This window comes from Anas platyrhynchos, chromosome 19 (genome assembly GCF_047663525.1).
Source record: "Anas platyrhynchos isolate ZD024472 breed Pekin duck chromosome 19, IASCAAS_PekinDuck_T2T, whole genome shotgun sequence".
NCBI classification, from domain to species: domain Eukaryota; kingdom Metazoa; phylum Chordata; class Aves; order Anseriformes; family Anatidae; genus Anas; species Anas platyrhynchos.
The window spans coordinates 6,526,523-6,551,924 of record NC_092605.1 but is presented as its reverse complement, the minus strand read 5'-3'; the positions used below and the strand labels follow the sequence as shown (position 1 = coordinate 6,551,924).

The 25,402-nt window shown below is 37.5% G+C and overlaps 1 protein-coding gene across 5 annotated transcripts in view; it reads left to right on the top strand.

Annotated features, from left to right (window-relative positions):
• The window catches only part of ERN1 (endoplasmic reticulum to nucleus signaling 1), a 38,493-nt gene that overhangs the window by 9,902 nt on the left and 3,189 nt on the right, over positions 1 to 25,402 (top strand). For 4 of the 5 annotated variants that reach the window (XM_072025564.1, XM_072025563.1, XM_072025561.1 and 1 more), the window contains exons 2-18: positions 1,613 to 1,724; positions 10,354 to 10,387; positions 11,428 to 11,500; positions 13,095 to 13,167; positions 14,273 to 14,395; positions 15,231 to 15,332; positions 17,442 to 17,703; positions 18,294 to 18,372; positions 19,400 to 19,562; positions 20,529 to 20,647; positions 21,022 to 21,213; positions 21,841 to 22,096; positions 22,823 to 22,913; positions 23,251 to 23,440; positions 23,959 to 24,058; positions 24,477 to 24,676; positions 24,971 to 25,118. In XM_072025564.1, the coding sequence (XP_071881665.1) occupies positions 13,164 to 13,167; positions 14,273 to 14,395; positions 15,231 to 15,332; positions 17,442 to 17,703; positions 18,294 to 18,372; positions 19,400 to 19,562; positions 20,529 to 20,647; positions 21,022 to 21,213; positions 21,841 to 22,096; positions 22,823 to 22,913; positions 23,251 to 23,440; positions 23,959 to 24,058; positions 24,477 to 24,676; positions 24,971 to 25,118 (2,029 nt within the window). In that variant the 5' untranslated portion in view covers positions 1,613 to 1,724; positions 10,354 to 10,387; positions 11,428 to 11,500; positions 13,095 to 13,163. Of the gene's footprint in view, positions 1 to 1,612; positions 1,725 to 10,353; positions 10,388 to 11,427; positions 11,501 to 13,094; positions 13,168 to 14,272; positions 14,396 to 15,211; positions 15,333 to 17,441; positions 17,704 to 18,293; positions 18,373 to 19,399; positions 19,563 to 20,528; positions 20,648 to 21,021; positions 21,214 to 21,840; positions 22,097 to 22,822; positions 22,914 to 23,250; positions 23,441 to 23,958; positions 24,059 to 24,476; positions 24,677 to 24,970; positions 25,119 to 25,402 lie in introns of those variants that run through there. The other variant, XM_005012288.6, reaches the window with a different exon arrangement.

Genomic DNA, 25,402 nt, shown 5'->3' with positions numbered 1-25,402 from the left:
CATTTCCTTTTTTTTTCTAGACCTCCAACATTTAGTTCTGATCTATGGTTTCTATATTGTTGTTTTGTACTTAATTTTTTTCTGCACTGCTCCAGCTGTTTTCCTTATGGCTGGGAAGAAGTGAGTATAATATTTGTAGTTGCTACCTGCAAGTTGGCTAGTTGTTACTTTATTATATTATTCCTTTAGTGTCATTTTCTACATGAAAGAGTCTAGTGCTTTAGTTTAGTTGTACCGAGCACGTATAGTTTTCTAAAGAAATGGTTACGCCTGTACCTGTGCATAACTTGACAATTTTCTATTTTGCTTTACAATAATTCTAGCATGACTGGTAATTATTTTTAAAAATGTAAGTCATTTAAGACAGTACTGATTATGTCAAATGCACACTTTCATTTCACGGACTGTGGTAGGTTAAGAATTATATTTAACAGTGAAACTTTCTAAACATGGCAGGTGGCACACAGATGAGCACTGCAGATGCAGTGAACAAATGGCAAGTTATTTGAGCAATAATTTGAGACTTGGTAAATGGAAATGGGTTAATCTTAGGGTGTATGAGATAATCTTTAGTCATGAAGAGAAAAATAAACATTAAATTAACATGTTTTTTTCTGCTTTGCACACTGAAACACCTTGGACTTAGCCTTATCCATCCAGCAATAGCTACATAGTTTTGAGTCAAAGTTTGTATGATGCCCTTTTAATAAAATTACATGCGATAGCCAGGCTCAAGAGCTGCTTGTGTTGTAGAAAGAAGAGCAGGCACCAAACAGTACTGTACCTGAATGTGTAAACGTGGAGTGACGTGTTCCCAGTGGCAGAATGGTTAAGATGTCAAGCTGAGGTCTGAATCCTGCAGTGGACTGCTTTCCAGGCGCTGTGGGTGTGTTAATATACATGGACTTGCTTAAACAGCACCATTTACTACCTACCCCAGAAATGCAGTAGTTGGAGACGTAGGGTACAGTAACACAATTAAGAGCCCTAACAGTTTGAATCTTCTCAAGCTTTTGAGCTGCTTCTATCCTACATGTTTAGTCCTTGCTCAGACACAGCCCACATGCTTGCAGCTCCAGCTTGTCACGGCAATAGTCAGCCCCCTGAATATCGATCACCTCTCACTGTTGTTTATCCACCTTTTATGCAGCCAATGTCTTTTTGTCTTTTGGAGACTAAACCTTGGAAAAAGTATGCTCTGTTAACTTGGAAGTAGCACGGTTTTGACATCACCATTTACATTCTCTGAGCTGCTTTGAAGATCCTTGCCCCAGCTATCTTCTCGCATGGTCTTTGTGTCGGCTTTTTTCCTAAGTTAGCCCTATCTCAGACTTCTCCAAAGTCTAGTCACAAGGAGACTTTGATATAAAATTGAAGGAGGTTGAGTCACAGATAGGTTATCCACATTAAGTTCCCGTAGAGATAAACTTTAGCACAGTTAGCAACTACAGAAAAAAAAAAAAAAAAAAAAGTCACTGAATTCAGAGGGACAAGATTGTCTGGTCTACGTGATTAAAAAGAAAGCTGGTATTCTAGACAATTTACTGTTTGGCAGTTAAAAGTAAGTCCGTAGTAAATAATGACATTCAGTGTATGGATTTTTCTTTTCCAGAACACCAGCTCAGTAACTGTGCCAGAAACACTGCTGTTTGTTTCAACTCTTGATGGAAGTTTGCATGCCGTCAGCAAGCGGACAGGAGCAATCAAATGGACTTTAAAAGAAGGTGAGCAGATGTCCTGATGCTCTCTACTCCGTAACAATAATTGGTTATTCAGACTGTTGTATAGCCTGGTATATATTTTTCTTCTTTCTTAATTTTGCTCTTGTTCTAGACTCTGAGTTAAGCTAGTGTTTCTGTTCATCTTAATTTTTTCACTTGCAGATCTTTTTCCAGATTTTTTTTTCCCAAAATGTTTTAGCTGCAGTGGAATAATTATCTAAATAGGTATCATGTTATATGGGAATTAGTGCAATGTAAGAATGCTTAGAACAGAATTGATGTCAAATGGGAGTGTCAGCTTGTGGAACTGTTGGCAAAGGGTTTGTGGAAGCATGATTTTATCTCTGGTATATCCTACATTCACTGGTGCCATGGATATTGTGCAAACCTCAGGTCTTTTTGTCTATAGTAGACATCTAGGAACAACACAGGTTTCTAAATAAAAGAACTGCAGTTGTGTACAGAAGTTTAACATTGCTGAGTGACTGGAGGTGATTTTGTAATTTCAATTACTTATCAGAGATAGCTCTTTCTATCTTCATGACAAATTCAATATTTAATGCAGGGTTTTTTAGTGGGAATTTGCTTGCATATAGTGGAAGTGATAGCAGCACTTTCTCATCATGTCTGGAACTAAATGAGAGAGCAGGTCAAATGGAAAGGAGTCACAATGATTGCATCATTCTGTCCTCTATTTTAAAAGCCTAATGCCAGTTTAGTAGGTGAGCTAAAGTGGTGGGAAATGAATTGTGTGTATCTGATGTCTGCATTACTAATCAGTCACTCTTAATTTCTTTGAACATTCCTATTTGAATGCAACTCTGCCAGACAAAAAGTTAATTTCATTAAGGAGTGCTTTTGTAGCTCCTCTTGAATCAAAAAGAGGTGAGCAAGTACTTTCTCAAAGGATCTTGGTTACTGGGTGTGATTACATTTTCCCCCCTCTGTGACTCTACTTTAAATTTAGACCTCTACTTTGCCTGAGCAGGCTTGAATAAAGAAAAGGTTATCAGCCTCCTCCTTTATTGTTGTTATAAAGGCTATTGCAGCTTTGAGAGGAGCTTTCACTCTTTTTAGCTTGTCCTTAAACTGACATGAACATACACTACTTTGTCCTATCCTTGAAGGATGTCATAACTAGAATTTTTTTTCTGCAGGCAGACTTAGTAAGGACAAAAGTTTAAGGAAGAAATGAAGGGACTTTGGTAATGAGAAGGAACTTGGTCAAAGTGTGTTGCTCAAGGAACTTCCCTTGTTTAAAAAAAAAAATGTTGCAAAACTACTGTTTGTACAGTAGAACTGCCAGACTGGATAATCTAGTTTTATAGGACCTTTTTTTTTTTTTTTTTCCCCTCTGTCACTGTGTTGTGTTCTGTGTGTTACCAACATAAGGTTTGTTCAGCTGCTTTTTGCAAAGCACTTACTGTCCATTAGTTTATTTCTATGTAATAGAACAGTACACAAGGTTCAAAGAAAAATAAAAAAATAGTGATAGTTTTCACTATTACAAGATGCTTCATGAGTTAACTTAGTTAAATGTATATGGAACAAGGGCCTGTACATGTAAATTGGAGAATGAATTTGTAATTGGAGGGTTTTAAAGTATTTTTGCAAAAGTCAATTTTTGGTGGTCACCCAGTGTGTGAGAACCCCAAACAAAGGAAAATTGTTGGAAATTAATAGCCCATGAAAGTCCATACTATCTTGCTGTGTTAAATCCCTTGGTGGATTTAGCAGTGCAGAATTCAGTATTAATATTACTGTATAAACAGCTTTTCTGTGTGCTCTGTCTGTCAACAACAGGTGTGTAGTGTTACATAGGATTACCCAATGGAAAGGTGCTTGCACTGTAGGCATTGTTCTTGCAGGTGCCATTTCACCCTGAGTATCAGACAATGAACCATGTGTTGTATGGTTCATGTGCTTGGAGAAGTTCTGGAGGTCACCTGAAGTGCTGTTAGAGGCCTTTGTCAGGAAGAAAGGTTTTATCACTGCACTTAAGCAGCCAGGTATTTAACAAAGGGCAATTATTATGCATTTTATTTTGTTTGGGAGAAAAAACAAGGTGGTGTTCATTATCAGGCAGTACTTAAACAAACATGAAGATCCTGCCATGTATGGTTTGTTTTAATTTAACACTGAAACTTATCTTAGGTATGCAGAGTAAATGAGCCACTGGTTATCACCACAATAACATGTTTGGTTTTCCTACCTTTGAGTAGTGCTGGCAAGAAAGGCAGTTTGATTACTTGTACTCCCCATAAAGTAGGCAAAAAATTGGTTCAGTTAATAATAGGACTCTCGTAGTTCAGAAATAAAACTGTGTTCCCTACACATGTAGGGAGATTGTATATGTAGGGAGATTCTGGACCTACTTGTTGAGAATGCTTTGTGCCTTTATTTCCTGTTGGCTTCTGTGTGTCCTACAATCTGACAGCTCTCAGGGCGTTTTGGTGGCCAGGTAACTAATGCTGATAGATTTAGAGCCAGCAGAAATTGTTATGACATTCAGTTTTCTGTAGCAATAAAACAATCAATGACAAAAGTTGATTTAAAAGGTTCTGATTTCTAATACCTTACTTGTGACCTCTGGACTGCAGTGGACTAGTCACGATAAGGCAAAGATATAAAGACTGTATATATTAACGATACCCAATAGGTAAATTTTAAAGGACTAGTCTGAGATCTGTAGGTCTTGCTCCGATAACAGTGGTTATTCCCAGCTGGGAAGAAATATCTGTGCATTGCTGTACATTAATAACGATTGTCAAAATGATTGTAGAAGGGTTCTCTTTCCAACATATTCCGGAGTGTGGTTAGTTAGTATCTCTAACCTCAATTTCTGTAATTTCAACAGCAAGCAAAGATGGCATGATTTTAAATTGGCCCGTTAGCCCAGATCTTATGGTAGGGCCTCAGATCAGGAAACCGTTTTTTCCAGCTCATTCCAGTGGGGCAGCAACTTACTCGCTTGCTCTTTCAGAATCCCCCACTTCTCCTTTCCAGTCATTGGGTTTGTATGGTCTTCTTAGGGACGCATTATAGCGACGAGAATGTACAGCTCTATCTTGTGCATTAAAAAAGACTTGTTCTTGACTTGGTTAAAGGGCAGATTTATCTTGTCACGTATTTGTGAAATATGGGAAAAAAGGCAAAGATATGTTTAGTATTGCAGTTACAGTTTCAAAAATTGTATATATGGCTTTTTTCCATGTGTATGCAAAATATGGGTTAGAATTATTTCAGAATAATCTGGAATGTATCACATACTTCTGCCCACCCACAAGCAAGTAATAAAGGCAAAAATAGTTTCTGGTCATGATGCAACCAAAACTGTCTAGGGACATCTGCTTGCCCAGGTCAAAATGTTCAGTGAATTATAACTTAGCCCCAAAATTGCCTAAATTACTGGATAGACATTAGGCCAACAGGTTTCTAATAGCTGCTTTACTTGTGAGTATAGTGTTAGAGTTGTAGAATAAATCTTTATAATCTAGAATCAGTCCTATTATTTTTTTCATCCAAATTTATTTTACAGATCTTTTTATTAATGTGTGAAATTGGAAGCTTTTTAGTTCTTAAAGAATAATGACTTTGAAGTTCTGCAATGACAAGGATAGGTTTCAGCAGTCTTTCTAATAGTAGTTCTATTATCCTCATGCCATTGAACTCTCTGTGTGGGGGGCAGTAATTAGTTTTGCTAAATTAAATTTCAGCTAAATTTGCTGAAGAGTATCAGTGGCGATAACTTTACAAGTGCATGTGCTTGTTGACTCATGTACGTTACCAGATCAGAAAGCTAAAGCTCATGTGTATTGAATTGTAGGATTTGAATATAAGGATTTGAGCTTAAGGAAGAGGCAGATGTATTTATATCACAGTTTTATGACGTTTTCTTTGTGATAAAGTTTTTGTTTAGATGCAGAATACATACTGCTTTGTTCAGTGGTTATTATCATTGTTGGTATTGGAACAGATCAAGCCAATTAGAATGACTTGCCTAATTACAGGGAACTGCAGTTCACGGAAACTTTGCAAGCAGGATGTGCTTCCAGTCTCAGCGTGTTAACACTTGAGCGCTGAGCTGTTGAATAGAAGATAAGGCCTCAGTCCTTTGACTTGTGCAAGAACCTTTTCCAGTTGACTCATTGTGAAGCAGAAGGTGACCTCAGTTCTAAGATGATTCAGGATGTTTTTTCACTAGTCTGTGTTCAAGCATACAAGAACTGTTATATGACTTGACAACAGTAAATTAACCTCATAAGATCCTCTTTTATCTCCGAGTGAATTCTTATTTCAAAACAAACTTTGAAGTAAAATTGGACTATGTCCCAGACCACATGAAAGTGAATGCAAAGAGTTCATTGTCTGTCTTCAGAGTATCTTTGTAGAGCTACAACCTTAGTTCAAGATAATGAAAGTGTTAAGAAAATGAGAAAATTTGCTTCACCCCAGCAGCTAAGAATGTAGAGAAATGGCTTTCCACAGCCATTTACAGGTGGATAGTGTTACTAGTGAAAAGAGAATTTCTGTAACTTCAAAAAAATATCCCTCACTCTGTTTATGTTCATCCACTGTGAATAGCCTCTTTGATGGAAGTGAATCAGGATTATGCATTTGATACTAAATGCTTCCTAACAGTATTAGGTTAAGGGTTGGGCTAGATGGTCTTACAGGTCTTTTCCTGAATGATTCTGAGATTCTGTGATTCTATGATATACAACACTTACACGTTGCAGGAAGCCATCAGAATAATCAGTGTTTTTGTTGTATCAGTTGTATTGGTCTCACTGTTGTATCAGTGTATTGGTCTTACATGCCAATAAATACTGTAGAATTTTTCTGCTGCTTCATAGTAACAACTTAATCTATTCCATCTACATCTTTATCATTGCTGCTAAATCAAATTTCAGTTACTGAGAAGACAAGTAAAAGTAAGACTTTTTTTTCACTCGAGCACTGTTCTTGATACTGAAGACAAGATACGAAAGAAAAAAAATAAGGACTTTTTGTGAGCATGATGCTTCTGTATGGCACTCACCAAACAGCTTAGGACTTAAGTCTTTCTTTTGTGCACTCTGATATGCAAGTGCTTCAGAAAAACTCATTACAGGAGTTGGAATGGGATCGTTTGTGGGATCTCTGGCATTGTTAACAGAAGTGTAGGATACTGCATCTATTGATGCAATTGCTGTGAGTGACATTTTTCCAATGGCTTTCAGAAATAAAAGGTTGGGGTAAAAAACTTACTGCAAATGCGTTTCACATGTATGTGTGTATTCCTTCACTATTACGGTGCTACGTCTTCAATAAAATGACAGAACATTTGAAACAGTTGGATCAGAGTGGAGCACTTACTTTTGTAAAAGTAGATTGCCCAGTCTTTGAAAACTAAGTGAAATCAAGATATTTGTACAAAAATATTTAGCTTTTATTCATGGTATTTTGAGTGCAGGGAGGGAGTCGTAGGACATTAGTAACCAGATTCTCCTGCAAATGTCATGGATTATCAAGGACCAGTTGCAAGAAGATGTGATTTACCTTTTGATATTTCTTGTACTTGTTCAGATTTCCCTGAATGTTCTTTGAAAAAAAAAGAAATATTAAAAAGCTTGAAAAGGTCACATTCTGTCCTGTTCTACTGTAGAGAGTGTGTTGTGTTATGCCAGTAACAGTGCAGTTAGAAAATTTGGAGATTGATTCAGCTAGTACTGTTTATTCAGGCAGTACTGATTATTAAAAATAAATGTAAAGATTTCTAAGAGTACTTTGGGCAAGAAGCTATCTCTTGCTTTCCCTAGGCTGGCTAAAAAGTAATTTTTGAGAAAATCTGCACTTATAAAAAAAAAAAAAAAAAAAGTATATGCAGCCAGTTAGCACTTCAAAAGCAAGTTGTGCAGCTTTGTTATCACAAATGATCGTTTGAGGAGATGCTTGTAGATAGGACGAAGTTGCTTAAGCACATTTGTTGACGCAATTGTCTAGCAGTAGGCATCATCACCACAGGCAACAGTTTATTTTTTACCCAGTGAAACTCTCAAAGTATTCAGTAAGAGACTTGCATAGTTTATTTGTTTTTTGCCTTTAGGAACACCTATAGCATTTGCATTAAATCTTACTTTAACTGAGGTAGGTGACATCTTCTGCTGATTTCTGCTGCTGTTTCCGTCAGAAAACTGGGAGCTTTTCACTTCCCGTGAAGCACTTATGATTATAGAAGCTCTAGCCTGTGGTCTTTAACATCTCGTTCTTCTTTTAGTTGGGTTCTTCTGGGCTTCTGGATACTGGCTTGCAGTAGTTCAACCTAGCAGCTCAGCTCCAGAGCCTAAGCGCTGTATACAGCAGCCATCTAATGCTTTTTTCTAGCTTGCATTTCTTTAGTAGTGGAGGGATGATGTTGTAAGTGACCATTTGTGTTGCATCTCCTAAAGGTCATGGAATACTTGACGCAAATGCCGAGAAATATTTGGCATATGATCAACTGCAAGCTTGGGTCCTCCCAGCATATCCTGAAAGCAGTTTCTTCACACAAGGGACAGGAATGAATTGCTTGATGTAGTACAGTGGAATAAAGGTTTGGCTAAGTAGTGTGATCTGCAGGGACAGGTCCATAATGATGAATCACTTGGCTTCTGGGTTTGAGTGTTAGTTACTCCTAAGCCTGTCTGATGTTTGCTTCTGTTCTCAATAAATTAAATGGTGTTTATGATATAATGTGGAGCTGTACACTTACATATCATTCCTATTTTACATCCATGAGCAGTGGCAGCTGTGATAATAATTTTGCAGCGGGCTTGCTGGGCATGGTATGTATGATTCAGTGCCAGTGTAGAGCACAGCTCTCTCCAGCTGACTGGGTTGTTCCCAGAAGCTTAATATGTTTTTGGGTAGTTTATTGTAACACCTTTAAGGATGACTCTAGGACATTTCATAGGCTTAAAAAGAAACAAATATATACAAGCTTTGAATGGAGCTGCTGTGAGAGTGTTTACTGTTGTAAAAATAAATTGATAAAAATAGATCCACTGTTATTCCTTATATTGTACTTTCTGTCTGAAATTGTCTGTGCATCTTTGGTGAATATTACTGCTTTTAGCTGCATTGCTGCTAGAGCTATGTTTAGGTAGGGCTTTCTTACATTTTTTTAAAATAAGTTTTATAAAAATGAAGGGACACACTCCTAGGTTGTTGTGTGGTGTAATATACTGCAGAGTGGCAGAGACTTAAAAGACCCATAAAATGAATCAAAAATTTCATGTTCTTGTCTTGCTGAGCTCTGCAAATACTGCAGTACACTCAAGCTGTACAGAGTCTGTGCCAATTTCCTTATCGAAGACTCACAACATCATTGGTTTTATTCTTATTTCCTTCCTGTTGCAGCATAATGTTTGCACAGAGACAGAACAGGTGAAAAAACAGAATTTGTTGGTTTGATCATCTTTAATCTTCTTACTTAGAGTTATTTTATTATAATGGTTTGATTTGCCCTGCGAAGAAGTGAAGATAACATTGCACCCTCTTGACTTCTGAGTTACTTTCTGCCAATATACCCATAAATAAATGCAGACATTTGTCTTGCTAATTCTAGAGTATGTCTTACAAGTCCGGTCACTTCCATGGTTTTGGCATCAGGGTTGAAAATCCCATGTTTCAGGATAGTAATTTTTAGGTGCCATCAATTTACATTAAGATCAGATTTACTGTTCTTAATTATCTTTTAATATATGAAGATTTAGATTTAATACTGTCAGTTCCAGTTTTGTAACTTCCTTTTGTTGATGAAAGCTGAGCTGTGTTTATGATGGTTCAAATACCAACTTCTGTGAGATTGTTTCCATATCTTTTGATTTTTATGTGATACAGATTCTTGGAGACATTTTAGTGGGGAGATTTATTTAAGTGAAACAATTACTTTTTAAGGTAATTTTATCTAGCCCTTGGCCAACTTCTGTCTTTATTTTCAATGACATGCTGATCGTGGCAGTTTTCACTTGGAGTAGGAAGTGGAACTAGATTTTTCTGACTTGCATCGGAGCCTGGCTTTTAAGTCATTGGCAGTCACCTCACTGATTTCAGTATGTGTACATCTAGGCTTTCAGTTTGTATGTTTCATTTTAAATTAAACGGTGTTGGCTAAAAGCCATAGATTTACATGCCTGGTGATAAACTAGGTACCTGAGACAAAAAGTAGCAAAAGTTTGGAAAATACAGATTAAAAAAGCATTAGGTTGGCCTTCTGTTATAAAAATATCAACATGCCTATTTTTGTATCTATTCTCAGAGTCTCCATAACCTTCCATTAGCTGTAGCTTGTTTTGAAGTAAAATAGGTTGTTGAAGCCTGTACGATAACAGCAGTTGCTGCAAATTATGGTGAGCTACCTCCTGGGCAGCTAGTGCCCAGAGATCACATACGCATGCCGAGAGCAGGAATGTTGTTACCGTGAATACAGGGGGCTCCTACAGATGATGAGCTCTGTCCAGGAGAAAAATAAGGAGACTTGGGATACAGTACAGTACTGCCCTTCTCCAACTCTGCTCCCATGGGTAGCTGGGGAGTAGTGTGGAAAAGTCTAGTGAGATGAAGGAACTGAATTGCCAGTATTATGACTTCTCTTTTGTTGTTTATGCAGATCCTGTACTACAGGTGCCAATACACGTGGAAGAGTAAGTCTGTTTCCTTGCTCTTATTTATTACTTGTTTGCTTTTCACTAACATCTTAAAATGTAGTTTAATTTGAACCAAAACTATGTATGTTCTGGGAAGGTGGCATGCCTTGCATAAGTGAACCTTTAAGTTTAAAGAGTAGATACTGCTCTTTATGTATAATTAGCTACATGCAATTCTCTTACTTCTATAACACTGAGATGAAACATCCTGTCTGCAGATTGTTCTCTCAAGACCTTGATCAAGTTTAGAGATGAAGTGTGATAACTATGCCAGAAGCTTAACTGAGCAGCTTTGAAAATGACAGAAACAGATAGGGAGTGATCTTCGGGTTTTGTGCTTCTTGTTTTCTTCAAATAAAAGACTAAAACCTAGTGAAGCATAGGAAACGCCAACCACGACCACTACCAGAATCTTCAAATGAAACCCTCAAGCTACTACTTCAGAGTAGTTCCTCCAGCATAGCAGTATTGCATTTAATTCGAGGCTTTAATTTTGTCTCTGTAGTCAGTGGTAAAATTCTTTCTTTTTTGTGGTTTTGTTTTTGAATTTGGTTTTGATTTTGGTTTGGGGTATTTATTCATTTATTTTTGGTAATTTGCGTGGAGGCTTGCCTTTCCCTCTTAAATTTACTGCGTTTTGGCAATCCTTTTATTGTTCCTTGCCTTCCTTATGCTCTTATTTTTGTTTATTTTTGTTTCTTTGTTTCTTGTTTCTTTTTTTTTCTTCTTCATAAATTCTGTGACAATTTATAAGCATATAGATCTTGTTTAAAAGCTTTCAACAAGGTGATTGTCTGCCACATATGGATCTTTGAATTTTCACATGTATTAGTAATGCTATGTTATATCAGTTCTGAAACCTCTTTTTTTTTTTAATTTTCACAGTTAAAAAATGAAACTTCAAAAAATGAATAATACAAAGTCAAAACGTATAATGTTAGATGAGCTTCAGACCATAGTTGCTTTCCTGTTCTTTGAGAAACACAGTATTATTGCTATTTTTTTTTAGTCATTTATAATTGCTGTTTAAATCCTAGGCCAGCATTTCTTCCAGACCCAAATGATGGCAGTTTGTATACACTTGGTGGCAAAAATAATGAAGGCTTGACTGTAAGTATATGTTAGAAATTTTCTCACAGTTTTTAGACAAGTGCCCCAATCAGATTCACAAGAAGGATAAGTCCCCAAGGAAACATTCTGCTTTCTTGACAGTACTATAAAGGCCATTTGGTTTTATATTATTTAATGGAATTCTACCAGTTTCTTGGAGAAGCGTGATCACACCAAAACCCATCTGTTGTATGTCCCAGTGTTACGATACAGGTTTTTAGCATGACAGTTGCCTCTATGTTCTTTTGCTAGCACCTTTGCAGAGTGATAATGTGCTTTCTAAGAGTGAAATGTCACCTTTCTTGTGACTATCAGGAAATCATTGCCAACGTTGTTGGTTTTGAAACTTGCTAAAATAATGATGATGACAAATAACATTTCTCTGGTATTATCTAAACGCTGTATGATCTCTGTACAACCTCGTGGGAAAGGTGTGCCCAGAACAATACAAATTTGGGTATGTCTCTTTCACCCAAATTCTAAATCTTCTAGAACCATCTGCCAAAAGCCAGGATTAATATTTATTCTTTGCTGACACCTTTAGAAGATGTCTCTATAAGGTGTAGTGAGCAGACAAAAATGCTGACCCTTTCCTAAATACTCGCCAATCCATGTAACCCACAGATGTTAGCTAATGTTGGACTTTTATTTTTAAACCTTGTGATGAAATTCAGATAAAATGTTTGGCTTCCCACTATTTTATTTTCTCTGGCAGCTACTGTGATTTCCTTTAAGAACTTCAATATTGTTAAATATTTTAGTATTTACTCACCACTCTACCTCCTCCCAGTACAGCCAAATCATAACTTGCAAAATGAGTCTTGGTTCTTTTGCTCTGTGAATCCAGGAAGCAGCAATCCATTTGAATTACCAAGTTTCCTTTATTCTGTTAATCTCCTTCATTTTTGAACTGAAGTAATCAAATTTTTGATTGGAATCACCATTATAAAAATAATAAAGAAGAGTGGAATAATTTCACTGAATTTAAGTCAACTTTGCCAAGGACTGGTCTTTGTTACTGATGTAGCTTGTCTGTTACTCTTGTGACCTCATCCCACTCAAAGTCTGTTAAAACTTAGTAAAGGGTCTTCCCCCGTTCTGTAAGCACAATACACGCTTGGCAATATCTCAATAACACTGTGGGCAGAGATTCATGCTTCACTCTCTCAACAGTTTCATTTGTATGAAGATATCTGGCCTTTATAGTTGTTACTGTGGAGAAACATTTTATACCCGTTACAGTTGAGGCAATTAAACCACAGTACGTTGAAGCCTAGAGAGCTTTTAAGTGATGATGGTAGACCTTAAAACCACAGAGTCTTGGCATCCAATCCTCTCTGCTGCAAGTAGTTCACTCCACATGCGTTTCTCCTGTTGTAAACTGTTTGGGAGAGACTTCGTCTGTTCTGGGTTTTCAGAGCAGGGTCTTGACCTGAAATTTTTCATTCTCAGGGAACTGCAATAATGCAAGCAAAGAATAAAAAACTGTCGTTTGAGGTTTCTGAACTTTTCTGGCCACCCTTTTCTATGAACAAAAGTAGACTATCACAGCAATATAAATATTTTTTTATTGTCATCCCCCTTTTCCCTCCAGAAACTTCCATTTACTATCCCAGAGCTGGTGCAGGCATCTCCGTGTCGCAGTTCAGATGGGATCCTTTACATGGGTGAGCTCAAATTAAATCTTTTTTTAGATTGTAGCATATTCAGTGACCATAAAACATAGACACTCCCAGGCAGACTGCATGGAAAAGTTTTATTTTGGGTATTAATTATAGTTTTTTGTGAATGTTTCTGATGATAGAAAATCGATTGAATATAAATTGAATTGCTGTGTGAAGATTGAAAAACAAATACTTTTCCTGAAGGAGAGAATAACTTTTCTAAGCAGGGAATAGCCTGTATGATTTTTTGTTTGTTTCTTTATATACTATCTCTCAACAAAAAGTGATTTCTACTTAGAATCTTATGCTTATAAATGTCATTGACTGCTTATAGTACAATTATCATTATGTTAGAAATCCCGTTGCAATAGGGTTAGACGCGTTCCATTATCTGAGATACAGTGGGTTCACTTGCAGTATAAATAACAGCAAATTTGTAGCTTACTTGTCCTGACTCATTCTAATTGCAGATGGATTTGGAAGAAGGGACGAGGAAGGGCAGTTATTGCTTATGACAATAGATGTGTGAAGGATCAGGATGAACTTAGTATTTCAGTCTGAAGGAACAATACCAACTTGTGGTTCTCTGCTTTGTGTTGGTCCAGGAAAGGGGTGAAAAATGTCTATTTGAGCTTCTGTGCTGGACGCATATATGTTAGAATTGCAGACTTACCAGAGAATTATTCAAAGTTGTGGCTTTCACATAGTGTTGAATGTGTTGTTAGGATTATAGTCCTTAATCAATTTGGAATGTGTAGGCCCTCATCATTTCTTCTATCTACTGTCCTTAAACAGCAGCACCTCAGTCTCTACTAGCTTGTAGGATTTTTTACACTTAGAATTCTCTTAGATATTATTAATGTGAAAAAGTATGTTAGCCAATAGTACTTACTGTTCTAAGTACTGTATTTAGTTGTTCTCGTCAATATTTGGAATTGGCCAGCAGTGCTAAATGATGAAGCTAAACCTGATTAAGAAGTTATTTTATTAAAAATGCCTTACTCATATTAAGCTCATGAGCCTGCTAAGGAAAAAAGAGGAATGAAAAACTTAATTGGGAGTACAATATTCCAACCAAATGGTAACACAGCTTAAATTATGATTTCAGGTAAAAAGCAGGATATTTGGTACGTGATTGACCTCATGACTGGGGAGAAACAGCAGACCTTGACTTCTTCATTTGCAGAAAGTCTTTGCCCATCAACATCCCTACTGTATCTTGGGAGAACAGGTCATATGCTTTTTTTTTTCTGCAGCTCAGAAGATAATATGTTTACTTTATTTTTGTTTTGTTTTTAAAGTTCAGGATCATAACAATTGACCTTCTTAACAGTCCAAGTTTTCAAGTTTATTTCTTAGAATCTCCTCAGTAAATTATGATTTTAGACAGTACACAGTATTTTTAACTCTTCATGGCTGTGGAAAGACACTGCTTTTTTAAATTTGGGAGTAGTCATGATCCATTATTTTTGTTGTTGAGTAAGTGGCATTTATATTTTATTTAACAATGCATTCCACTATCAGCTATGAACCCAAGTTTGCTGTGTAGCATACAGCTTTCATAAAAAATGTTCAAGGAAAATGGAGATAACAGCATATTTATTGGCTGAAATTACAGTATTTAAGACCAAGAACCCATGTATAGATGTTGACTAGTAAGAAGGAATGAATCATATAGCCTTTAATCTCTATATTAATGTATTATTTAAATATTCCTAAGTGTGATAGTTCAGTTACACAGTAATGCTGTATTTTAGAAAGCAGGGTTTGGAAACTTTAAGTAAAACAAAGTACATCAGAAGAAGCTGTGCAGTAAAAACAAAATGAGGGCGATGTGGGCAGTAACTGCCTGCAGGGCTTGTTCTGAGATTGCTGTAGATCAGTATATGAGTGGATTAGGTATTGTCTTTAACAACTATTAAGTGGTTATTTACCGGAGTGTTGGGAAAATGAAATGCAGAGCAGTAAGCGATGTGTGCTGTTTTGAAGAGTGTCTCATGTTTGAGGTGATTGATTCTATTCTCTCATAGGTTTTTTTGCTTCACAGACTGTATATTTTTTAACAGAGTACACGATCACAATGTATGACACCAAGAAGAAGGAGCTGAGATGGAATGCCACCTATTTTGATTATGCAGCTACTATGCCCGATGAAGACATAAAATACAGTAAGAATTTAATTTTTGTAATTTTTGTTCACATATTGGCCACGGACATTGCATACAGAAAAAACATATTCGTATTCTTTTCTATAACGAGTAAGTTGAGCTGTCTGATTTGTGTTTTTTTTTAATTATTATTATTATTATTATTTTATTTTTTTAGTTGATATGTATCTATCAGATTTTGTCCTTACTTGGCCAAATATCTAGAGCCTGTTAGGTAGCTTAAAGCTAATTCAGTCTCGAAGGTTCAGATTAATTCAGTGTGGAAGGTACTGGTTTTAACTCTTAAAATTTAGTGAAAAATGGCAGGAGAGGAAGTAAACCTGAACTGCAGTGGACGCTCAGGAAAAGCTATTGCACATACTCCAGAGTTGTCTTTTGTTTTTGCCCAGAGTGCAAGTGATTCCAGGCTGTTGGCACATCCCTTGCAGGTGCAGAAGGTCTGTGTCCTCCCTGAAGGAGGCCTTAAAACTTTGTCCTGACAACTCTGGGAGGGCTACACAGAATATGGATTTATAGGAATTGTTATGTGAGGAAATACTTGGGTTCCTGTGATGGATTGGAGGTATAGGAGACAACAGGTTTCATTTCCTGTCTAAGAACAACTTGGAGAAGGGACTTTCTGTCTATATTTTGTTTTGAAAAAGTGGATCAAATGAAATTATTTCATTATCTTGAGAAACTAGAATGTCTTAGTTGATCTGGCTGATGTATAGATTTTGTGCATTTAATTCATCTCATCTAGAAGTAGCCATGTGTGGCTTTACCATAAAATTCCTGGATGACCTAGGATGTCTTCCTTTGTTTCAATATCCAAGTCTGTAAAGGGAAACAAACATCACACTGAGAGTTTGAGAAGTTTAAATTATGTTTGCAATACTCGTTCTGGATGCTGCAGAAGAAATGTGAATTACATCAGTGCTGATAACTGTGAACAGCAGTGACCTGCGCTCTGAGAATCCCAACATAACATTTTTATTATGATAGTCAAAATGTATGAACACTAACATCAAAATCAGTAATAGTAATTAAGTAAACATTATTTATGGTTCTATAAAATTGAGTTATTTTGCATTTAAACTAAAGACTCAACCAGTTAATTAAAAAGATTATATTATAATCTCTCCTCACTGCTTAGGGTTCAAGTACTGAACAACTAGCATTACTGCAGATCAGTTTTATTTAAAGCTTCTGAGTGGAAAAGGGAATCCTGAAGCGTGAACATGTAAATTTCAGGGGTAGGTTATGACAGCTGAGCTGCATGGAGAATTAACAGACTTGTCCAGATTTAGTGCCTATAAAAACAAAATTTAAATTTATAAGCAGAATTACATATCAGGTCAATGAGATAAAGATAACAAGTAAATAGTTTCAGATTCTGCCTCTTAGTGGGTATTTTTCCACGTGACAGAGCTATTACATAAGTAAAATACGCCCTTATGATACAGTAAACCTCCTATGTTAAACAGTAGAGTTTGTTTTCTTACTTTTGAAACTTTTCTCTCCTTTTTTAAGAAAACAAAAAACCAAAACTACCTTCTGAGGCTGTGGAATAATAAACAATAAATATTCTTGATTCTAGGTTTTGCCTAGGTATTTTGAACACTTGCTTATCTTCCAGAGCTGAGTTGCCACTAAGTAAGGTTAATCAAAATGGAGTCTGCTTGGACTGCCCATTTGCTATCACAGGCACTGGGCACAGAACAGCTCTGCAGGGTTACATCTCTACGGGCACTGAGTCTCCTGAATCTGGACACTCAACAAACTATGGAAGAGCTTTCAGCCATTTGTGAGACCTCTCAGTCACCCATGAAAGCTCCCTTTTCAGCATGTAGCAAAGGCATGATTTGTGTGTAAATTAATCTGTACGTTTACAGCAGTGAGATCTACAAATCCTTGCTGTACATGCTGAACAGATGAGCTAAATAAATGTGGTTTTCCTGCTGGTCTGACAAAACTGAACTTTTATTGGCATAACGTTTGACAGCTCTTCATTTGCAATAGAAGATGTAGTGAGCTCCACAGTTAATGTAAGGCTTGAACTGTTAATTTGTATTAAAGTTGCATGTAAGCAACAATCCAAACGATCTCTATCTTATTTGTATATTGCAGAAATGTCCCACTTTGTGTCTAATGGAGATGGGCTGGTGGTGACTGTAGACAGTGAGTCTGGGGACGTGCTGTGGATTCAGAATTACGCTTCTCCTGTGGTAGCTTTTTACATCTGGCAACGTGAAGGATTACGGAAAGTTATGCACACAAATGTGGGGATAGAAACTCTGCGATACTTGACATTCATGTCTGGGGAGGTTGGACACATTACCAAGTGGAAATATCCTTTCCCAAAGGAAACAGAGACCAAGAGCAAACTAACGTGAGCATGAATATTCCTGTTGTTTTTGCTATTTGTCAGGGTTTTGTCAGCAGTCTAGCTCTCTAGCAGTCATTGTATATCATATTTCATCTTTCACTATCTAAAGGCAGAGAAAAAAAAACTATGAAAAATTTAGCAAATGTTTATTAGGTTTTTTATCAGACATTCTGTGTTTACCTAATAAAAGAATATTTTAATAATGTAGATTATAATATAATTTTAATAATGAATTATAAGTGTATTTTTTATAATGCTTCTTTTTTAAAATGTAGTTTATAATGTAATTTTTCATTTAGGTGCAAAACATTTTGGCAAATGTCAGCTGTTGAATAATAAAGAATAGGACATGAGTTATATGAGTAATGACAACTAATAATGCTTTCATAATTAAAACAAATGGCTTGATCATACAGCAGCATTTAAGTTTATGAATTCAGTGTTTTTAAGAACTAGATGTTGATGATTTTAGAAATTCATGCATTAGTTTTGTAGGATTGTGTTGCCAGGGTTTTAACCTTGGCAACCTAGCTAAGATGGTAAAACTGTCATCTATTTCTTTCTAACATGTATTGTTTTTGTTTTTTTTCCAGACCAACTCTATATGTAGGGAAGTACTCCACAAGTTTGTATGCATCACCATCAATGGTGCATGAAGGAGTAGCGGTCATGGTAAGTTGGGAGCTACAAGAGTTGAATGACATCTGCTGAAAAGTGTCTTTACAGAATTTGTATTGTTTTGAGTTACAAAGGAGTTGAAATGAACTCTGTTTTGAGTGAGAGCAGACAGTAGAACATATGTTCATCAAAATGTACAGAATTATTGTAAAGTCCCATCAACACACAAATAGTGAGCTTATTTCTATGAGAAGTATCTTCAGTGTATCTAAAAAAGGGATATTTTGATTGCATCTGGAATTCTGAGACTTCTGTTGTGAAAGCATGATATACTTTCCTAAGTAAAATGATTTTATAACCCTATCATTCTGTCTTGTAACAGAAGACAAACTGTTATGCAGTATAAGGTGGACCTGTACCGATTAAATTTGTTCCAATATCTGAAAAAGGATGATCCTTATTAAAATAGAAAATAAAACACTGAAGACTGTAGGTCTACAGCAATTAGTTTTTAAATTGCAGATTGCTATAAATAAATGGCAAATTGAGTACTTCATGAAACAACAGTAAGCATTTAGAATGCATGACTGTATTTCCAAAGTCATTTCAAATGTTGCAAAGACGTGACTGTAGATCATCGGGAATTGTGCCAGATGAGCTTAGCAGGAGTGGACCAGAGGTAGCTGTGCAGTACTGTTGATGTATTGTGGTTACTGTTAAAATGGCTTTTTTAAAATTGTATTTATTTTTATAATCAAAATAACTCCCTTTTGATAGGAAACTGCACCATAGTTATTTTTTTCAGTGACTATCCAGGTAGCAAACAAAGCTCCTGTTTCACTTTTCTAAAAAGAGAGAGTAATCTCATCGCCTAGGCAACATGTAAGTTAGGTCTAATGTCCAAGGCTGTTGAAGCATTTACTGAGGGTGTAATAGCAGTATTTACTTATGGTGACTTTGCTGCTGGGAGTTTTTGCTTGCCCACTAATTTTGACCCTCCATTTTTTTCTACTTACTTGCCTACTTAAATATTACAGAGAAACAGTGTGTTATTAATTATAGCAATGGTCTCTCTTTCTAGCCCCGTGGCAGTGCTATACCCTTACTAGAGGGTCCAAAAACAGAAGGAGTCACAATCGAAGACACTGGCGAGTGTGTTATCACCCCCAGTACGGATTTGAAGTTTTCAGGCAGACTGAAAGAAAAGACCAAACTCAACTACTGGAACGACTGGCTTTTAATAGGTATATTATGAGGTCCCTCTCTTAGCCCTTGTCTGCTTGTCAGGCAGGTTCACATTGCCATCTCGTGGACACTTTTAATCCAGGCCTAAGAGCTGTTTTTCTACTTCTGTAAATCAAAGTCACAATGACTGCCTAAACTGAGGCAATTACTACATTCTAGTAATCATTGTCAATTCGTCCCCTTTGGAATATGCATTAAGCAGATATCTGCTTACTAATTTTTCCAAGGCCTCTGCTTTACTCAGTTTATAGGATGAGGAGTGTTCAGCTCAGTGTGTGGGAAGTTGTTTATTTATTTGCCTCCTCATCCAGAGAGGGGTATAGATAATTTACGGTGAACATTGTTGCACATACTATATTCTGGTTCTTTGGGATTTTATTGCGCATATTACTTTAATTCTCATTATAAAGATTGGATGTTCATGTCTTCCTCATTTCACAAATGAGGGATTAAGGCACTCCAATTGGAAAAGCTGGGAGCACAGTTGCTTCTCCTTCTTCTCACTTACTTGGTTAGCATGAGCCAAAGGAGCATGAAGAGCAATTGTAGCTAAGTGCTGGATTGATTCTTCCTTCCTTCTTATGCAATATGATTCATGCCCCTCAGAACTATTTCAGATCTCAAACACGATCTTTGCTTCAAGGCCACATCACAAAGTAAAACTAACTTGACAGAGAGACAGCTAGGAGGCATTGTAATGTGTTCCTGGCATGGTCACAGAGAGCTCAGGAACCAAACCCACCGTCAATGCCCTAACAGGGAGTTCTTCACAACTGTGTTCACTATACCTGTGACTGCAGGGGCAGAACAGCGGGAAAAATGTTTTAATGCAAGCTCTTGGACTGTGATCTCAAGTCTTTTGAAAATCAACTTTGTGTATGCTCTTAAGCAAAGATGCTGAAATCAAGGCCCTCTTCCTTGAAGAGGGACAATTTCTTATTTCAACAAATGTGTTTTATTTTAAGGGCACCACGAAACACCATTATCTGCCCCTACAAAGATCCTGGAGAAATTCCCAAGCAATTTACCCAAGAGGCCTGAAAATGTGATTCCAGCTGACTCTGATAAAGCCACTATTGAAGAGGTTTGTGATGAGAATAATCATTTTACTGGATGATTAAATAATATAGAAGAATAGAGGTTGTGGAGAGACTCAGAAGAAAAGCTATATGAAATTACTTCACATTGCTTGTGGCAGATTTTCATGTACCTTGCATGTAGAATCAGTGATATCATGAGGTGTCATTCTTATTTCAGAATTAGGGCTTTCAGATGTTTTATTTCCACATGCAAAACTCTTTTTGGTAGGGCTATAAATTATTATTTTAAATGTATAATAATTATTATATAATTATAAATTTATGATTTATTAGAAGTGATCTAGCAGAAAGCCTAGCATATAAATCATCTACTGCTTATGGAGGTCTTTGAGCTAACAGAGCTTTCTCTTCCTCATAGGTTATTGATATAGTGGAAGGTTCCACAACAGAAGTGCCTCCTGCTGTTCCAAAGGACATTGAGGAGAAACTTGCTCGGCCTATTGCTCGGCCAGAGGCTCCTGTGGACTCTATATTGAAAGACATGGCCACCATCATTCTCAGCACTTTCCTGCTCATCGGCTGGGTGGCTTTTATCATCACCTATCCGATGGTAATGCTGACTTAGTTTGGGGGGCTTTTCAGTTTTGGCAGTCAGTAGTATTTGGCAGCTAACCCCAACAGGTGACACAGGAGTTAGGAAATAATGCACTAAATTTTTTTTCTTATTTTTAAGCCCCAGAGATGCAGGGGGAAACAAAGGCTATATATCTGGTATAACAGCGATTTCTCTGGCATATGTGCCAACTCCAGAGATTTTTTTTTTAATTCCACCAGTTCAGTTTCTCATGTTACTATTTTCCATGTACATGATCTTAATGTTAATCACTGGCTTCATTCCCCCCTTCCTCATCTGAACCACTATCAGGTTTTCTGGCTTTTGGATCAAAGCCTTTATCCTTCTGTGATTGAAAGACACCCAGTCAGCCTAATGAGTCAGCTTTTGCAATATTAACCAACCTGTGTGATTCCTTGGTTTGCTATGAAAGTTCAGAATGAAATTGAAAACGTGAAGGAAAGTCCCTTTCATTCCATAGGCTACTTAGCTAATAGTATAATAACAAGAAAAATTTTCCCTGCCTTTTGGATCTATCTACCCTAATGGCTATAGTGCTCCCTTTTGTGACATGTCTGTGAGAAACTTCACTCCATCACTTATGGAACTGAGATCCTCTTTCAGAGTGTACATCAGCAACAACAGAGACAGCATCAGCTGGAAGAGAAGATACAGCTCTTGCAGCAACAGAAGCTGCCCTTTCATGCTCCCAGTGACCTACCTCCAGAAACAGATTTCTTAGACACCTCCTACGGACGGACGGAGAGTTCAGCTACCAGCACACCGAATATATCCCCCAGAGCATCAAACCATTCTGCATATTCCAGCGTCTCCACCTCTGATGTTGGGAGCTGCCTTTCCACTGAGCAAGAAGAGGGGGGTAAAGTAGTTCTAGTGCCTTTATTGGGTCTGTATTTCCCCACTCTGTCCTTATTGATGGTACCTAGTGCATCAGACAGCTAAAAAGACCATCATCCTAACTTAGTCTGACCACTCACAAAACACTGTGCAGGTGTTTCATCCCTCACTTTGTTTGAGAAGTATTTGCTTTAGAAGAACATCCAGTTCATAATTGCTACCTGAGGGATTTATGTGGTCTACGAGGGTATATTCTTATAACCTGCAGCCATTTCAGGTAGAGGGTCATTTAAATAATATGTATCAGCTAGAATCCGGAAGTAAGGATTATGCAGTGTGGTCTGCTAGTGTGTTCTCTTTAGGCCCTTCAAAGACTATGCAGGGAAGCTACTAGTAAGCTCGCTTCCTGTCAATCTGCATTCCCTGAATTGAACAAAACATAAACTTCTTAGAAAGTTTATCTGCTGAGATCCCTTAGTCTCTTACACTGTTTGAGACATGATCTTTTCAGACCTACAGGTAGTTAGGGTGTTCTGTACAGAGTAAGTTTGAATCTCTGTGTTGAGTCACACACGAGTATGTGCCTGCTCAGCATGAGTACCAAAATGCAGCTGTTAATTTCTTTTGATCAAATGTGTTGTCAATTTAAACATGAGCAAAAAGATTTTTACATACTGGCCCCAAAGGATGCCCAGTTCTACAAGGCTGGCTTGATCCATTCTAAAACAATCCTCTTGTTTTTGTTCAGATGATGATGCAAACAGAGTAGTGGTTGGCAAGATTTCATTTAACCCAAAAGATGTACTAGGACATGGAGCCGAAGGAACAATTGTTTACAGGTAGGAGATAATACATGTATTCAGTATTGAATAATAGACTGATTAATGTATTACCGCATTAGGGTCATTCTTTTATCTTTTTTAATACACCTATTTTGAACAAAAATACTTTCTTTAAAAGTATTTTGTGTGTGTGTATAATATTTTCATGCAATATTTCTTCTCTAGCGGAATTACTTCTCTTTGATATGTTTGATATGACCAAAGGTATCACTTTCCTGCATGAGAAACGCTTTGATATGCCTCTGTAAAATGTCTTCTGTTGTCATTCACTTTGTACCTTCTTGGTCTACATCAGCCTTTGTCTAACAGGTTGATATGGCTTTCCTGTCCACAGGGGGACATTTGATAACCGTGATGTTGCAGTGAAAAGAATTCTTCCTGAATGCTTCAGCTTTGCAGACCGTGAAGTGCAGCTGCTGCGGGAGTCAGATGAGCATCCTAACGTGATCCGCTATTTCTGCACAGAGAAAGACCGGCAGTTTCAGTACATAGCTATCGAGCTGTGTGCTGCCACTTTACAGGAGGTGATGAGTCACTTGCAAACCGAAATAAAGTTTTGGTCTTCTCACTGGAAGGCCTTCAGTTTTCCCGTAGTCTTTAATTGTTGAAATGCCTGCAGCAGATGTCCCAGTTATTGTCACCATCACCTCAGAAAGTTACACATTCCTACAAGGGGGATAGTCTTAGACCTTCAGGACTATCTTCCCAACCCTGTACTTTAGTTGTTGTTGTTGTCCTTTAGTATCCTTCTTGTGAAGGACTCCATTCTAGTCATCCTCCCTCTCCATCAGGACTTTTGAAGACCCCCAAAATGCTTCTGGAGGCATGGTGCTATATACAGAATTCTAGCTCTGAATGATGTTTTAGAGCTCATCACCTTCAGGCAAGAAAAGCTTTTGCATGTGTATTATCATCTAGCATTAGACTGCCTGCAATTTTCCCACTTTGAATTTATGTTTTTTTGCGTATACTTATTGTCTGTGCAGAGGCTACTGATAAGCAATGTCGTGGCTGACTTCTGTTTTTCTGTCATCTTATACAGTATGTTGAGCAGAAGGCCTTCAGTCACCATGGCTTGCAACCCATCACCCTCCTGCAACAGACAACAGCTGGCCTTGCTTATCTGCACTCCCTTAGTATTGGTAAGAATGCCTCAGGGTTCAGTGTTGCATAGAATGCCCCAGTTTCCTAGCCAAAAAAAAAAAAGAGAAAATGGTCTGATGCTGAGGGCTTGCTCATTTAATCTGTGGAAAGGCTCCACCTAGGGCTGGCAGCAAGCAATAGTTTCTGTCCTAACACTACTTTGACACTTACCCTCGCCTGTAGAATTCCACTGCATTGGCCTAGTAAGGCTAGTCATTACCATTTGTTCAGGGCGCTGCATTTTTTTGAATAGAACTATAAAACATAATGACTGCTGGTAATGGAATTTAAAAATAAGTGATGAGCCTCTACCAGTGACATTAGTTTGAGGTTAGGACATAGATATAACAAACAGTAAATAAAGTTTACATATGTTTTTGGGATTGCCTGGAGTGGATAAATGGGTGTTTGTAATAGTTCACAGGGACCTGAAGCCCCATAACATCCTCATCTCGATGCCTAATGCCCATGGGAAGGTCAAAGCTATGATTTCAGACTTCGGCCTGTGCAAGAAGCTAGCAGTGGGCAGACACAGCTTTAGCCGTCGGTCAGGTGTGCCAGGAACTGAAGGGTGGATTGCCCCTGAGATGCTGAGTGAAGACTGTAAAGAAAACCCTGTAAGTATTTTCTTTCCTTCAGGCTTCCCTGGGAAAAGGCAGCACAACCAGCAGGTGGCACGTTGTTGGTCAAACCTTAAGATGCGTAATGCTGGAAGTCTCAGCATTCTTGCAGGCTTCCAATTAATTTAACAATGCCCCTTCCCCCTATAATTTTTATGAATTTTATATAGCAAAATGTGAATCTGAAAAGTTTTATTCTGCACTCAAATGCAAAATAACCACCCCTATGATGAGGCTCAAAGTTGTCAGGGCAAAAAAAAAATGTTGCTCTTAAAGGTCATTTATTTGCAGACATACACCGTAGACATCTTTTCAGCTGGCTGTGTCTTCTATTATGTGGTATCTGAAGGTAGCCATCCCTTTGGCAAATCTCTACAGCGACAAGCCAACATTTTGCTGGGTGCATACAGCCTCGAGTGTTTGAATGCAGGGAACCACGGTAAGAAACGCATGGTAAACTTGAAGTGCTACTGACCTTTCAATGGGTGCTAAAATTGCAATAGAGATGGTAGAACAGTGACCCACAGTGAAACCAACATGGCAATGGTGAAGGCTGTACTCCTTAAGTAAAGGTCTTTGAATTAGTATCTGAAAGCATCCCAGCTGTAAAAAAGAAGAGCCCTGAAAGCTTGACTGTAGTGCTATTACCATGTATTTAAAGGGTGGGAAAGAGGTGACCTTTGATCTTCATAGCACACTGATTCAAAGCTTTCTGTTGCTCTA